Genomic DNA, 18126 nt, shown 5'->3' with positions numbered 1-18126 from the left:
ACGACTAGCAGGCCACAAATAAGAAAAGTAAAAAATGTTTCAAAGATCATCATCTGGACAAAAATAACCAGCCTAGAGGCAACTCAAAGAGAAAACCCAAAATTTACCCAAAAGCACAGAGCCATAAACCACCCCTTAAAAAACTAACCAAGTGCAGCAGCTAAACACAATGCAAAGCCCACAAACTAAATGATTGGCATGAATCCAAAAAACATTAGCCAAACAAATAATGCCACAGTAAACATAAGAAGGGTTCGCACAGGAAGAGATCAGGAAAGATTGGATCATGCAAACATCATTATGATAATCCTAGTGCCGCTCAATCCAGACAAAAAACATGTGCAACCTCCACCCCCCAAGAAATAATCTCCAGAAAGCACCAGAACAGATAGATTAAAGAGCATCTGCCCACTCCCAGAAAGAAGCCAACCAAAAAATACCACCAAAAGACCTCCACAAAATGAGCAACTACATACCCAAGAAAGCCCACCTTGGCTCCATAAAATAATCAACATCTCAAATAAAAGGCCCCAGCTGCATCGGAAAAATAGGACAAAAGTAACAACTCAGACAACCTAGTAAACAAACAAACCACCTCCCAGGTGCCCAAAAAGAACACAACATCCTGTTGCCAGAAATCCCAATAAACCCACTCCCAGAAAGATTAGGTAAATCCAAAACAAGAGGAAGGAGAGCAACAAATGTGATACATATCAAGTAAAAACTAGTGTAGTCATCGCTCAGCCCTAAGAACCCATAACAGTTCCAGATAAAGAACTTCATAATAGAAAAACACAAAACAGGGTACCCACCAAGAAAGACCACAAGAAAAAACTCAAACATGGGAGAAGGCCAACCAAGCCAAAACTCCAAAGAATGAACAACAAGAGAAGGAACCTCACAAAAATATGATAAATATAAGAAAGACAAATTAACTCCTAACATATGGTAAATAGCCTCTTAAAGGAACATGAACATTAGCTTCCAAGAAATTAATGAAATAGTCAATCTCGAATCCAAAATGAGACAGCCAATTGACACAAGCATTACTTTCCATAAACACTTGAGAAAAAAAGACATTGATAAAAACCATAAACTATTTAATATCCCTAACAATATAAAACACCTCATAATTACAAATCGAGTCAACACCGTCAATAATACATTGAATATTATGAGTAAACTCAACCTCAATACCATTATTAGAAATGTCAAGTGACATACAAACTCTCAACCCCATAAAGAATTGCACTAAGAAGTGCTAGATGAAAGTTACAATTAAGAAAAAAACCTGCAAACACAAGAGTAACATTACCATGGCAATCTCTAATGATCCCACCACACCCCACGCTACTATTATTATTAGAAGCACCAACATTAAGCTTGCAGAAATCCAAAGAGGGTTTAACCCATGAGACAAAATGAGGCTGAGAGGAAAGCATATGAGCCCCCAACCTGATACCTAAATAAAGAGCAACATCATAATAATTTTTGAAACTTTTGATAGAAAGCAAATTAATAGAAAACAAACTCAATAATTTGTCTTTCACATTCTTGATAACCCTCTGAGAGTCCATTCTAATGCCATTAAAAAGAGAATTATTCCTCTCAATCAAAAAAAAAAAAAAAACCCACAAAATGAGAGAAGGGATAACATTTCTAATATGGCCTTTAGAATTAACAAACCAAGCATTAACCAGAGCATTAATAGAAAAATTCACATTAATATATTGTTTAGTTTGAAGATATCATCAAAAGGATACTAAGTTTTAATAGCTTAAGGATTCGAGAAAAAAAACATGATGCATATTCTCCACATGATAACTATATTGTCACTTAGACAGAAGGATAAAATATCTTTTGATCAAATTATCATCCATAGGAATGAATCTATGTAAAATTCTCCAAATAAAAGTAGCAACAGTAGGAGGAATTCTTCTATGCCAAATCATAGAAAAAAATGCTAGTAACAACATTTTTAGTTCGAAACACTTGCCAAGTATTGTTTAACCTAAAAACCCCATCATTAGCCAACTTACACAATAAAATATTCTTCAACTCCAAGTTCAAGGGGAGATTGAGAATTTTTTTAATAGTAAAGTCAGGTATTACATTAGCAAGTTTATCATAATCCCAACAGTTATCCTTAATGAAATAATTGACCTTAACCGTAGCAGTAGAAATGGAATTAATAAGGGAGTCAATGGATTGATTACATAACCATTGATCCTACCATAAGAAGATGTTGCCACCCCCAAAACCCCAAGAGAGATGAGGCTCCACTTCCCACTTAACCTTTCAAAGCCTATGCAAACTTTAAAATCACCAATATTAAAAGAACAAATAGTAGGATGCTTCCCCACACAGTATTTAGAGTGCATAAATTTAGCCCACAAACTCATATTAGCAAAAAAAGTAAACCATAATTTGAAGGAAAAGGCATGGGCCAAATCAACCATGCTTTTACAGTCCAGACCACTCTCTTTCAAAACCCCTCAACACTTGTCCAAGGAAGACACGCAATTTTAGTGTTACTATTGTAACCTTTCCAATAAAATTAATTAAGGATTTTATCAATTTTATTACACACCATTTTAGTTGGGAGCAAAGTTTGGAAAGAGTAGACATTGAGAGAATAAAGAACACTTTTAATGAGAGTAAGCCTACCCCCAAAGCTCAAGAAATTAGAATCTCACGACAAGAGTTTATTTAGCACTGAGGTAATTAAATCATCAAATAGAAAAGATTTATTTCTACCTTTAAAAAGAGGAATACTAAGATACTTAATAGATAATTGGCCTTAGACAAAATTGGTAAGGTGTTTAATATCCGAGATACGAGCATTATGCACCTCATTAAAAACAATGAAACAACATTTCTGATTGTTCAAAGAGAGGCCACTAATAGTTTAAAAATTATAAAAGAAATCCAGAAACTTATTAATCCTATTACAAGAATCATTCACTAAGATGATAAATTCATCAGAAAAATATAAGTGAGATATGGGAAAACCCCCTCTAGTCCTAAAATAAAAACTGGGGTGATTTTCAAAAAGGTTTGCAAGGCTTCAAGAAAGATAATCAGCTGCAACAATGAAAAGAGCTGGAGACATAGAATCTACCTACTTTAAACCATGAGAAATTAAAAAAAAAACAAAAACAGAACTCTTTCCATTGATAATAATAGAGAAAAAAGTGCCTACAATACAATTTCTAATATGGTTAATAAAAACCAAGTTAAAACCAAATAATTGCAAGATGTTATAAAGAAATTGTCAACTAATGTTATCATAAGCTTTAGAGGTTGATGCTTAAGGATAATATTACCATCCCTCACCTTGACAACCAAATCATTGCAAAATTCTTGGGCTGACAAAATATTATCAGAGATAACACAACCTTTGACAAAGCCCATTTGGAAAGGAGAAACAATCTTAGGAAGAACAATAATTAAATGATTCATAAAATTTTTGGAAATCAGCTTACTAAAGAAAGTACAAAGACTAATAGTTCTAAAATCATTCCAATTGCTAGCATCATTATTCTTACGGATAAGAACAGTAGAAGTAGAAGAAAAAAAATTTAGGCATAACATGACCAACAAAAAACTACATAATTACAGCATAGAGATCATCCTTAATAATTCCCCAAGATTTTTGAAAAATATTGATAGTGAACCCATCCGGACCAGCAATAGAGTTACCATTCTTATCAAAAACAATATCTTTTAATTCATCTAAAGAGGGAGGTTTAGAAAGAATATCATTATCCTCATGCGATATGAGATTAGGGATAATAGCAGGGTTGTCAATATTACCCGGGATAAAGTCCTTGTTAAGCTAATCATGAAAGTGTTGAACAACCAATAAAGCAATTTCCTCAGCATTCTTAATAATTGAACCATCCTCATGTTTGATTTTGTTAATGGAATTCTTAGCACGTTTCCTTTTAACTAAATTATGAAAATACTTCGTGTTATTAACACCTACCAGATGTTTAAAAGCATTTTATTTCCAAAAAGTTTCCTCTTGAGAATATAATTTAATGAGACAATCCTTAGCCTCCCTAAGTAAAGCAAAATTAGCATTAGAAGGAGAGACTTGACAATTAAGCTCTGCATTGTTAACACTATCTTCCACACTTAATACATTTGTAAAAATATTTTTAAAAACATTGTGATTCCACCAATTTAAAAGTTGTTTCATTCTTTTCAATTTGAACCAAAATTTGTTCATGCCAATGACAGATTTATTAGGATGCAAAGGGGTACGCCAATTATCCTGAACAATACTTAAAAAAGAATCATGCTATAACCACATATTTTTAAATCTAAATTGAGGAAAAGAGTTCACATGTCTAGTATTAAGAGCAAGAAGCAAAATAGAATGATCAGAAAGAGTATGACTATGATGCTCAATAGAAATAGAACTAAACGTTAAGCCAGTTATCATAAATAAATGCGATCTAGCCGTTGCCATAATTGACCCCTGTTCTAAATAAATTTGTTCCCAGAAAAGCAAATATTAATGAGATTATAATCCATAATAATATCATTAAAATCCTCCTTAGAATGAAAAATAGGAGTGGACCCCCTAATTTGCTCTAAAGGATTAGAAATGGTGTTAAAATCACCACCAACCAACCAAGGAAATTGACAAATGCTGTGAAAATCGGATAACTAATCCCAAAGAATATTTCTAGTCCCATGAGAAGACACAGCATAAACAAGAGGCACAACAATTTTGATTTAAAACTTCAATGTTACAATGCAAAAATTGAGTAAAGTTGCCAAGAATATAATTCCAAACCAGTTCTTTCAAAAATAATCAAATTTATTACCAGAATTTGCAGTGGCATGCTTAAACCTAAAAATGTAGCAATACTAATTAAGTTAGAAACATTAAGAAGAGGTTTAAGTAAAACAAGAATAGAAATATCATGGATAAGACATAAATTCTTCACACGCAAATGAGAAGAAGAACACCCAATACCCCTAGCATTCCAAATAATAGATTTAAACATAAAAACAATTCTAACGACTAGTTTGTGAATGGGTATTTCTAGCCAATTGTAAAACAAGATTCTTACTCTTTCTAATTTGCTTATTTTGAACTTTAATGAAACAAGTATCATTGTCATCTTTAGTAAAGCATTTGGCAGAAAATTCCAACTCATTAGTGTCAGTAAAAGCATCACTATGATAATAAAAGGTAGAGGGAGACTTACAGTTAGTAATGAAATCTTTTTCCTTACCCTTTTGACGAACCTCACCTTCCTCCAACAATTCTCCATCAACATTAAAATTACTATTCAATTCTACATTCTCTTTCTCAACCAAAGCCTTCTCATTAGGCCTCAAATTATTGCCCAGCTCCACAAGCTCTCTACTATTCCTTTCATTTTCAGAAGCATTTCCCTGATCATGAATAATATATTGAGCACCAATATTACAAGATTTGTTAGTATTCAACATACAATCCCTAACTCGCAATTCAGAGATAGCATTGTTTTGAATAGAAGAAATAGTTAGTCCTTGATCCTCCAAATTATCGCATTCATTGAGACAACTAGCAATGTTACTAATAGAATTATCATGCATATATGTACGAACACCACAATAGTAGGGTCCGAAGAGATACGCAAAGGGTAAGAGTCAACGTGCACAAGTAAAGGTTCATCACCCAATTTGGAAATATTTCCTTCAATCTTAATTGAAGGCAAATTTTAATTTTCAAGAAGAGGCAAATCATTACGTTGAGATTGTTTGGACACGGTTTAATCTTTATGAAGTTGAGGGTATAACCTGAAATATTCATTAACACCATGACCATGAATTTTATAGTGATAGCAAAAAAATAGGAAGATTTTCAAATTCCACATTTTGGAAATAACCATTCAACTTAGAACCTATCCAAACTTCATTCGGGTGTTTCATAGAAATATCAAGTTCCACATGAACATGAGCCACCGAGGGTTGAGAGATAGATGTAGTGGCTTTATCCTCTTGTAACTGTCTCCAAAAAAATAGACACAAACCCAAAAAAAAATTTGTGATTTAAAGAAGTGAAGTCTCAAATTACAGAAAGAAATTTACACAGATGTAATAGGATATTCTTCCCTTTCGTCAAAGTTTAGGATCCATTTGAGAAGATGCATTTGACAAGCTTAAATGTAGTAAGTCCTTCTTGCAAAGATACGACAATAATCAAGATTGTTCATCAATTGGATCGCAACATGATGAGGATCTAGTAATCCTACATGAAAGGAACCCAAAAGTTTCAACCTAAATTTTTTTTTTTAGATCACATCCTGATTCAGCCTATGCAAAAAAAATTTAGAAACAAGAGTACAAGCAAATGGTGCAATCAATTGAGAGACCATCGACTCATCAAACATTACAGTCGGGCATCCCTTAAAGGTGGTATGCACAAAATTGAACTTAGGCATGGAAGAAGAACCAAAAATAACATCCTTAAGGGATCGAGAACAACCATCAGGGATTGAAGAGATTGGGGTTTAGATGATGACGGAGTCATCATCTCCCAAAGTTGAAAAATCAGTGAAAAACCTCAAATGAAAGCCACAAAAAAATTGAATGAAAGCCAAAGATAACAATCAAGAAAAGAAAATCCAAACAAAATTGCATGGAGAACGAAACCAATGCTCCCAAAAGTAAGCCCTAAATTGCCCAAGAATCTCCAGGGAAGAGCAGAGTGCAACGGTGTGATAGATTATACTAGATAATCTTTTTTTTGCAAGTTAAAAATTAGGGCTTCTTTTGAGGCTCTCTATTTAAGCTCTCTTATTATAACTTGAGATAATTTTTTTCTATGGAGTTGATCTCAGTGATAGCTTAGACAAGGAAGAGAGGCGACTTAGGAGAGTGAGAAATCCTTGCGAGGGGGAGTTGTAAGGGATTCACAAAGGTAAATCCAAGAAAAGTTTCCACCATCTTTTTTATGTTGCTTTTCTGGTTCGTTGGTGGATCTGTGGTAGATCTTTATCATCATTATATCTAGGTTCTCTACCTTCACCAAGAGAAAGTAAAAGGACTCCTAGGTTCTCTTCCTACTCAAAGAAGGAGTAAAAGGATTCTGAGATTCTTTGGCTACTCTAAGAGGGAGTAAAAAGATTCAAGGTACTCTAACTCACATGGTTTGTAGAAACTTTTTATGAGGGCTTCTCCTCCTTGCTGTGGGGGCAAAAGGAGCGACATTACTTTTAGTGCAATACCTAGAAATGAGGTTTTTGAGGAATTGACATAGGTCAAGTTGACCGAACCACTATAAATCTAGTTTGTTCTTTCTAGTTAGTTTTCAGCTTTTAATTTTTGCATTATTCTGTGATTTGTTCTGTGTTCAAAATCTCTGATTTTTGCTATTGTAAAATTAATGTTGGTTATGCATAAATAATTTATTTTAAAATTTTCAAAAATATTTCAAAAAGATTTTCTTTTTCTATTAAGAAAATTGTCAAATAAATCGATTCACCCCCCTCTAGGTTAGCCTTGAGCTAGTTCATAAAGGTTTAACAACCCTCACAAACTTTTACAAAAAATTGTTCATTAGGAAGAAAACATTAACTTCAAGCTCATTTTATGCATACTTTTAATTAAAAGTCTAGAAAGATGGCCAGTAACTTAATTTTTAGTTCCTTTCCTATCTAACAGTTCTATATCAAATTCTTGTAATATAAGCATCCACCTCACCAATCTTGGTTAGGTGTCTTTCTTAGTCATAAGGTTTTTAATTACAGAATGATCAATGTAAAAAAATTACTTTTATACCAATCAATTATGTTTTAAACTTGTCCAAAAAAATTTCTAGTAATTATTTTTAATGATTGTATAATTATATTATGTAGAATTTAAGATTCTACTAGCATAAAAAATGACATGATATTTCTTATCTTGGTTTCAACCAAGAATAACACCAATAACAAAACAACTTACATCACACATAACTTTTAAAGGAAAGGATCAATCAGGAGAAATAATAATTGAAGTAGTAATTAAATATTCTTTCTAAGTTTTAAAAGCTTTAAGTCGGGTAGTATCAAGAACTCAAGGAACATCCTTCTACAATAAATGAAATAAAGATTTTGAAATTTTATATAATTCTTTTATAAATCTTCTATATATCCTTTCCTGCCCAAGAAAACTCCTAATTCCTTTTACATAAGTGGGAGGGGGTAGTTTTTCAATTACTTGTATTTTTGTAATGACTACCTTTAACGGTTCTTTAGGAATTTTATGCCCTAATACAACTCCATCAGTCACCATAAAATTGACATTTCTTATTATTTAACACTAAATTTATCTTTACACTTCTTTTTAATATAAAAGTTAAATACTTAACACATGAATCAAACATAATGCCAAAAATAAAGAAATTATTTATGAAGATTTCAATGCCCTTTTCAATTAAGTTTGAAAAAAATTAGCATCATATAACTTTGAAAAATACCAAAAGAATTACAAGACCAAAAAGGCATTTAAGTACCACCTTTTTGACAGCTTCTTTCATGAAAGGTTTTATTCTTCTTTGAGAATCTGCTTTTGGTATTGAGTTATCTTTCATTAAAATTTTATGCATAGATTGAAGGGAAAAATTATTTTAATATCAATAATAGTCCACCCAAAATCTTTTTTATAATCTCCTAAAACCCTAATAAATTTACTTTCCTATACTTATTCTAACATTGTAAAAAAAAATTACAGGCAAAATTAATATCTTACCTTAGAAAGCTAACTTAGGATGGCTGGACAAAACCTTATGCTCTAGGTCAAGGACTTCTTCGATATAAATTCTCAATGTTTTACCCATACTAGTAGTCTCTAATGTCTCAAACATCTCCCTAAGCACTCTTGTATTACTTTCAATAGATTGAACAAATTCACCCAAGCTCTCACAATTCTCCTCAACATCTTCTTTTAATAAATTCCACCCAAAAACCTCTTCTTTTAAATTATACACTATAGAATCTTTTAAAACAATTATAAATAAATCCTTATTCTTATGAAGGAATTTTATAGATGTAATAACTTCAATGGTCACCTTATAATCTTTAACCTTCATATTCAATTTCCCTTTATGCACACTAATCATGGCCTTCCTAGTGGCCAAGAAAGGTATTCCTAAGATGAGAAGTATTTCACTTTCTTCTTTTATGTCAAGCATAGTAAAATTAATAGGGAAAATAAACTTATCAACCTTAACCAAGACGTCCTCTATCAACCCTCTTGGATAAGTAAATGATCTATTTATTAGCTGAATAGTGGCAGAAGTGGGTTGAACCTTTCCTATGTCTAATCCTTTGAAGATGGAAAGGGGCATGAGATCGATGCTTGATCTTATATAACATAAAGCTTTACCACAAAATTTATCACATTTTGTTAAAGGAAAGATGAAACAACCAGGGTTTTCAACTTCTCATGAAGTTTCATTTGAATAAAAGCACTACACTTTTTAGTTAATGCAATCATTTTAAAATCTCCTAACATCCTTTTCTTATTCAAAATATCTTTCATAAACTTAGCATAGGTGGGCATTTTCTCTAAGTCTTCAAAAAAGGGTATGTTGATAGTTAATTTCTTAAATACTTCTAAGAACCTTAAGAATTGTTTATCATAATTTTGTTTGATCAACGTTTGAGGAAAGGATGGTTGTAGTCTTTCTACAACCTTCGAAATTGGTCTGTTAGGTTCTTTAATAGGTTTAAGTTATTCAATAGGGGGTTCAATCTCAAGAAGTTCTTCTACACCACTATCCTTTTGAGGTAATCTCTATACTTATATGGTTCTCCTAAATCTCTCCCACTCTAAGCTGGATATTATTGCATTAATTTTCTAAATTTTATTATTGATTAACCTATCAAGATGCCCCATTTTCTCTTCTATTTTTCTTAGGGATATGGATTGATATTTCATTTTAATTCTTTATTGCATGACGACATCTTCCAACGGTGTTTTCCTATTCCCAACATAATGTTTTTGCACAAAACCTTTTAGATGATGCTACAATGCAACATTGTGTAGCACTACAATGCTAATAAATTAAGATCTATAGTAGAATTTGGGTAATTATTATACCTATATGGTTTTATTCTAACTCATATAACATCCAATTTCTTTAAAATTGTAGCAACATGTACAGTAAGAATTAGCAAAGCCTCTAATCATAAACTCTAGCTACTCTCTTAGGAATCATTCTATCAATAAGCCATTAAAAATTATTTGAGGCCACTTTCTCTATTAGTTTATATGTTTTTGGAATAGCTTAAACATTAAAGTACCTTTAGTTACAGCACCTATGATTGATATAAGGGATCCTAATAATCTATGGTAAAAGGCTAGAATAACTAACCAATCAGGCAAGGCTATGTGAGGACATTTTTTAAGAATTTCCTTAAATCTCTCTAAACTTTTATAAGTTGATTCTCCCTCAAACTGGGGAAAAGATGTGATATAATTTCTATATTTGGTAAATTTTAAAGGTGGAAAATACTTATCTAGGGATTTATGGGCCAACTCATTCTAAGTAGTGATAGATCTTGGGGGTAAAGAATTTAATCATATCTTAGCATTGTTACTTAGAGAAAATAGGAATGATCTAAGTCTAATTACATCTTTATTGAAACTATTATATTTAAATATTACAAAGATTTTTTAAAAACTAACTAAGTGTAAGTCGAATCTTTAATAAAAGTTCCCCAAAATTGAGAATTTTAAACCATTTAAATTATGACAAGTTAAGGTCCATTAATACTCTAATGAATTCCTTCAATTATAGGGTTAATGTACTCCCTAAGAGGTCAAGAATGGTCCTTAAAAAATCATTTTGTTGGGAATTTATACTATTAAGTAGGTTTTCTTTCTTTGAAGAGCAGGAATAAACTTGTACATGGAGAAAAAGAAGATGGTGTGATGATGATTGCGAAAAATGCTGTGTACTTTGCTTCAGTATCCTCTCTAACTTATATTTATTTGGAATAATGGGATGCTAATAAGCTTGTTCAGCTATCTATTGTTTCTTTACATCCTCCTCCACCCAAATGGATAAAAATGAATATTGATGTTTCTCTCTTAAGATCTAATAGAGCTGGTATTGGTGGGGTCTTTAGAGATCATAAAGGAAGGTTTCTATTGGCATTTGGCTTTGTGGGACTTCATTGGGATGTAGCTCAAGTGGAATTAATGGCTATACTTTCATAAGAAAAGGTCATTCAAAATTGGATGCGAGAAGCTAAAGGATTAATCATTGAAGGAGACAATTACAATGTTCAAAAAAAAAAAAAAAAAAAAAAAAAGAGGTCAAGAATGGTCCCAATCTTATGTTATGTCATATATCTCTAAAATATTTTTGCTTTTTTGCATTTTTTTATGGGTCCATTCTATTTAAGGGTCAAATAATAAAAGCCCCTTCTTAGATCTACCAAGCATATAATAATAATAATAAAATAACTAAAATAAAAACATAAAGTAGTTAATTAATAAAATACTTTTATTTTTTTTTGAAAAATTTTATCAAACAAAATAAAAAAATACAAGATACAAGTAGATCTAAATATACACATTTTTAATAATATAGTTAAACTTTCCCATTACTTCCTTAACAGTGATGCCAAAAACATGATGAGAGGATTATAGTGAGCTTATATATGACTCATTGAGTTCAAAATTTGCTTATATTTTCTTTTTGATATAAAATTAGTAAAATACCAATAAAATATGCAATTATATGTATCAAATTAAGTAATAAACTAAAAGCGTAGAGTGTTGAACTGATGAGGAAGTTTTCTGCTTAATTACAACTTAACTATTACTGCTTACATCAAATGGACCACATATCCTACTGAAATTGAAAATGATGCTTGGAGTTCTTTTCACCAAGGAGAATAAAAACTCATAAATTTTTTTTTATACTTATTAGAATAAAGTTTTTTAGACTAATGAATATAAATAACATAGTTTTCCTAATGAGACTCCTAATTATAAATGTTGATCAGAGAATAGGCAGCCCTAGATCTTAGTCGAGATTATAGGAGTGAAAATAAACGTTTATGGCCATCCTATAGTTTTATTATCTCCATAGAACATAGAATGTTCAAACATTCTATGTATAGGCATATCAAAACTCAATTTCAGTATTCCCACCTATTTCAATATTCCTCTATCTGGGCTATACATCATACTAGATTTTAACTACAAACATGATCATTATATGCATTAAAAGAAGATTCGGAGATATTGAAAATATAAATTTATAATTCAAGAAATAGAAGTCTTCATTAGTATTTTCTAAGCTCTTTACATCATCAGCAGAAAACTAGAGAATTAGTCGACTTTAAAAATATAATAAGTAAACTCATCTTCATTACATTCATTGGAAGGAAAGATACAAGAGAAGTAATAAGAAAATTATAACCATTAAGGATAAAATATTCTTCTCCACACTCCTTCCAGTAACTACAGAGTTTCTTACATAGATAGGCTAAGATCTCAAGAAGAAAAGGTGTCTTACACTTCTCTAGCCTCACTTGAAATTTACTCTAAGGGGTCACTAAACAAACACACTTAAAATTATAAGAATTCACTCCAGTGACAAAACACTCAAAATAATGGAAATGAAAAACTATATATAATAACTACAGACATGGGTCTAGGTGTTACAACACTCCACATGGTGGTAATGCAGTGATGAAAAATAAATTAGTGCAGTAGTGCTGTAAAAATTGTTCCACTATAATGCTAGCTGATATGGAAATGTTACTTATTAAAATGGCACATCCTTTTGTTGGGTCAGTGTGGCACCTCGCATGAGTTTATACTTCTCCGTGGTACTCCAAAATTTTAGCATTACGGCACTCAAATTGGGAATGCAGCACTGAGGTGTTGAAATGTATAGCATTCTGATATGAATTTTCGTAATTCTCCAATACCTAAATACTTATATTGGGAATAGTAGTGCTGTGTAATATCATGCGTGCTTACTATGGTACCATTAAAGTGCTTGCAAATAGAGGATTTGGCATTGTAATGTTTGAAATAGGCACATCAGTGTAGTTGATATACGTTGGAGCCATGTCGCTTCTTAACAATTGTAATTTTTCCCATTTATGAATATTTCCAATAAAATAGAAAAAAACAAACAACTTTTAATTGAATTTAAATACAATAAATAATACACAATTTATGCTGAATAATGAGCCATATTTATTTAAGAAGGGTAATAATTAAATCATTATAAGATGTGTCACTTAGGATGAAATAGGACTTATAATTTTTTTTTTTGAAAGAAATGCAATAAAATGCATTAATCAAAATCACTAGTAAGTACAAGTAATAAGAGGATCACATTCTTCCTTGATTAAACTAGACAACAAGGAAGGAATGTGATCAAAAGCCACACTATCAAAAAAGAAACTCTTCTCCAATGCTAAAGTAGCACAACAATTAGCTACTTTATTGCATCTTCTATTAGCATGGAGGAAAACAACTTTATTGAAATCATTAAAAAAAGCACAAATCATTATTAGGCCATCTATCAACGTACCGTTCATTCTTCTTTAATGAATCTTGAATGAATTTGATCACATTGGCACTATCACTTTCAATGATTAATCCTTTGCATTCCAGCATCTAGCTTTTCAGAAATTCCTTAACCGAGAACACAACATCATGTTCCAATTGAGCAATATCCCAATGAGATCCCTTCTTTCCAAAAGCACTTATAAACCTGCCTTTGTGATCTCTTAAGACCCCACCAACTCTAGCCACATTAGATTTAAGCAAAGAAGCATCAAAATTGATCTTGATCCAGTCTTTCGGTGGAGGGCACCAAGTGCTTTGAGACTCCCTTAGGAGATTAGCACCCCAGCAAGAAAGATGAGGACCAGAATTTGAAATGGCTTTGAAAATAGCATTAAAAGCAACAACTGAACTTGGTAATGCACCCTTCCCATGTTTCACATTATTCCTATTCTTCCATGAATGGTAAACTATATTACAATAAATCTGTATAATTCCAGATTTTTTCGGTGCAATGCATTTTAATCCCTGTAAACATCTGTCAAGGGAACTAAAAATCGGGATAGGAATACCCCATTTAACCATTCTTTCTATAACATCAGTCATATGTTTGCAATGCACCATTATATGCTCATAAGTTTCACTTACATTACAACCTCTAGGACACAAATCATCATTTGCAATATTACGGTTCTTCAAGAAAAGATTAGTTGGAATGGCTGCCTTCCACAATCTCCACCAAAAAACTTCTACCTTTTTCTTAAGCTTCAATTTATGTAGCCAAGAAAAATAATCCGTATCCTCCATATTAAATTTGTTAATAAGAATATGCTCATACACCAATGCTGAAACAGTCTTCCCTGAGCATTTCTTCATCAATTCCAGCTGGTCCTCATGTTCAAAATCAATATGAACTTGACTGATCAAGTGGACCAAACCTGGGTGAAAAACAATCTGTAACTTATTGTAATCCCACAAGCCATTACTAAGAATAAAATGCTGTACATAAACCCCATCCAATGAATTGCAATCAATGAATGTTGGCCACCTGTTGAAACATCTATTAAGTATCCATGTATCATTTAAAACATTAACCTTATCACCCTTCCCTATTCTCCCCCGAACAGCCATCTTCAAGCATTTACCACCATCAACTAGAATTTTCCAAGCTGTTGAAGTGATTTTCCTTTGAGCACCATTCATCACATCATTTCCATATCTTGCTACCATAACACGATGAAACAAAGATTGTGGGTTCTGAATAAAGTTCCAAGCTAACTTGGATCGAAGTGAACCAATTCTGTCAAGTGGGGAATGTACTCCCAATCCTCCAAAGCATCTTGGTTTACAAATTTCTTTCCACGCCACATAGTGCATACTTTTACTTTCCCCATTTTTATGCTAAAGAAAACTTCTACAAAGTTTCTCTAACTCATATAAAACCCTCTTGGGTACCATAGAATGAGTTACTAAAAAATTAGGCATAGATAACAAAGAGCTATCTATAAGAATCAACTTCTCACCTAAAGAGAGGGACTTCTTACTCCAAGCATTGAGTTTGTCCAACACATTGCACAAAATTTCTTGAAAATCAGCCATTTTAACTCTATTAAGAGCTATCTTAACTCCCAAATACTTCATTTCTTTAACAACTTTAAAACCAAGAACTTTAGCAATCTTTTTCTTCATAGAATATTTAACAACCTTCCCAAACATCATTTGATATTTGTTAACATTTACTTTTTGCCCAGTCCACCTGCAAAAATCTTCCACAATATTCTTCAAATTCTTTGCTAATTCCACATTTGCATTAGAGAAGATCAAAACATCATCTGCGTACAATAGATGTGTAACAACAGGACCTCTAGGAGAAATTTGTATACCAAGCTTTTGTCCCCTTTGCATAATAGAATTTGATAAGAGTTGAGCACATAGGATGAAAAGGTATGGTGATAATGGGCATCCTTGACGGAACCCACTATGAGCATCAATCCAATAGAATTCTTCCCATTGATAATTATAGAAAAACTAACATCTACCACACATTCCATAAGAAGTTTAGAAAAAGCAATAGGAAAATCATACCAATCAAGAACATACCGAATAGAAGTCCATCCCATACTATCATAAGCTTGCTCCATGTCAAGTTTAATGGCCATCAAACCCTTCTTATTCTTGGAGATTTTAAATTTGTGAAATACCTCTTGAGCCAAAAGACAATGATCTGCAATAGATCTACCATGAACGAATGCCACTTGTTCTTCTGAAATCAACTTTGAAATAACCTTCTTCAATCCATTAACAAGCATTGTAGCCACAATCTTATAGTTGGTTTGACAAAGGCTAATAGGACTATAGTTAGATGGAGTCATAGGATTTTTAATTTTAGAAATCAGAATAATCAAAGTCTTCTTCCACTCCTTATGCATATGACAGGATTTAAAAAAGCTATTAACAGCCTTCCAAAGAGTATCCCATACAATGCTCCAATAGCTTTTTTAGAATGAGTAAGTAACCCCATCTAGCCCAGGAGATTTGTTGTTGCCTTGCTAAAAAACAGAGTTTTGTAACTCCAAAACAAAAAATTCTGCATTAAGAATCATCACATCTTCATCAGAAATTTTCTGTGATTCGAAAACTGCAGGCCAATCCGAGACTTTGCAATCCCTGTTTTTCCATTTTTTTCCAAAAAAACTGGTAAAAACCCTTTCAATTTGTTCATCTTCATCAAATACATTGCTTAGCTCATCTTTGATTTGAGTTATTCTATTCCCTTTTCTTCTAGCCGTGGCATAACTATGGAACAAATTGGAATTTGTATCACCTTCTTCATGCCACCTAACCTTAGCCCTTTGATTCCACCAAGTAGAGAGCCTCTTCAATGTGACATTAAGTTCATGTATTTTACTTCTTAGAGCCTCCAAATCATCAACCGACCAATTTATTCCCAATGCTTCCTTGTTTTGAAGTTCAAGTATTTCTTTTTTCAACTTCTCCTTCAATGAATTTAATTCCCTGCATTTGTTCTTATTCCAAAAACATAAAGCTTTAAGAGTGCGACTAAGCTTCTTTTGAAGGATCACAGATTCATCTCCCAAGTCCTTCTTGTTCCAATAATGAAAAACAATACTCTTGGATGCTGGATATGACCTCCAAGTATCTTCAAATCTAATATTCTTAGACTTGAACTGCACCTTATCATCCATCTTAATAACAATTGGACAATGATCAGACGCCAATCTCATAAGATGTCAAGTAACTGCTAAAGGAATTTTCTGAATAGCAATAGAAGTAGCCATACACCTGTCTAACCTCTCCCAGATACGAGAAGTCCCCTCCTTGTTGTTACACCAAGTGAATCTTGGTCCCACAAATCCTACATCATGAAAATCAACATTCATCATAAAACCTTTCATCTCCCTAGGTCCCTTAGAGAACAAGAACCTCTTCCCTGCTTTCTTATCTTCTTTGTTGATAATACAATTGAAGTCTCCTCCTATAATAGAAGGAATGTCATTCATCAAATGCTTTTCAATTGTTTCCAAAGTTCACTTATCTCCTTGCAACATCTACTACCATACACACTAGCAATTCTCCAAGTTCCTAAAGAGGGAACTAAAAGATTACCAATGACCACCTGAGAAGTAGCTTCTATAACATCAAAAGACACCATCTTTCTATTCCAAAGAACTAGAATGCCACCAGAGATACCAACAGCAGGATAGTGAAAAAACTCCCACTAATTGCCAATAAGATAATCAATCTCCTTTATATCAATGCTAGATAACTTTGTCTCCATAAGTCCAACAAAAAAAAAAACTCCATGTTCCTTAACAACTTCTTTCAAATACAAGGAAGCCTCCCTTTTTCTTGCTCCCCTGCAATTCCAAAATAAAAAGGAAGACATTTAAAAAAGTAGAGAAGATCTCTCCCCACAGTTGGGGTTCAACCTTCCAACCTTTTTCTTCTTCTTATGGTCTAGTTCAACCGGTCCCAAGGATCTCAATTCCTTAGCTAACTTGACCTTGGCCAAACTAATTTGAGAGCCAAAAGCACTACGATTTTCTTCAACAACTGCTACAACATCATTTCTTTCCATGGCTTTATCATCTTCATCATTTAATTCTTTATCTTCATCCACATCTTTCTCAATTAATGCAGCAAATCTATTGTTTGTAAGAGTCTCACATCTCTCAGCAACAGCAATACAATCCATCATATTAACAGGATTTTTCAATGGAGTCACCTCAGCTATCTCAACATGTTCATTAATCTCATTCCTGCCCTTCTCATTTTCACCTATTATTGTTTCAACTGTATCCACCTGATGATTACTGATAACACTTTTCTCCTCATTATTGCCCTTCACATTTCCACCTCTTCCTGCCAACGCATTCCTCCTGAATCTTCTATTTTTAAATTGGACATGTATCCAAGGTCCATATCCAGCCTTGATTATTGAATTAATACCTTCAACAGCAGGCTTTAAACTTTCCCCCTGTAGCTTTGTCAGTCATCTTCTTAGATTGATCCTGGATACCAATCTTCATATTATCAGGACATGTTTTGGAATCATGACCCACTTTACCACATTGGTAG

General features: G+C 32.7%; 1 protein-coding gene across 1 annotated transcript; it reads right to left on the bottom strand.

Annotated features, from left to right (window-relative positions):
• Positions 1-16076: 16076 nt before the first annotated feature.
• On the bottom strand, positions 16077-16733 carry LOC114579637. Its single transcript, XM_028694887.1, has one exon. It carries the CDS (start codon positions 16731-16733, stop codon positions 16077-16079), a length of 657 nt encoding a protein of 218 aa, XP_028550720.1.
• Positions 16734-18126: the final 1393 nt, after the last annotated feature.

This window comes from Dendrobium catenatum, unplaced genomic scaffold, assembly GCF_001605985.2.
Source record: "Dendrobium catenatum unplaced genomic scaffold, ASM160598v2 fragScaff_scaffold_589, whole genome shotgun sequence".
NCBI lineage: Eukaryota > Viridiplantae > Streptophyta > Magnoliopsida > Asparagales > Orchidaceae > Dendrobium > Dendrobium catenatum.
The sequence above is the reverse complement of the archived record's forward strand: the minus strand, read 5'-3'. Positions and strand labels throughout refer to the sequence as shown.

Bases quoted from the DNA above. Each gene is read 5' to 3' on its own strand.
- LOC114579637 (XM_028694887.1), bottom strand. From the start codon at position 16,733: ATGGATGATAAGGTGCAGTTCAAGTCTAAGAATATTAGATTTGAAGAT.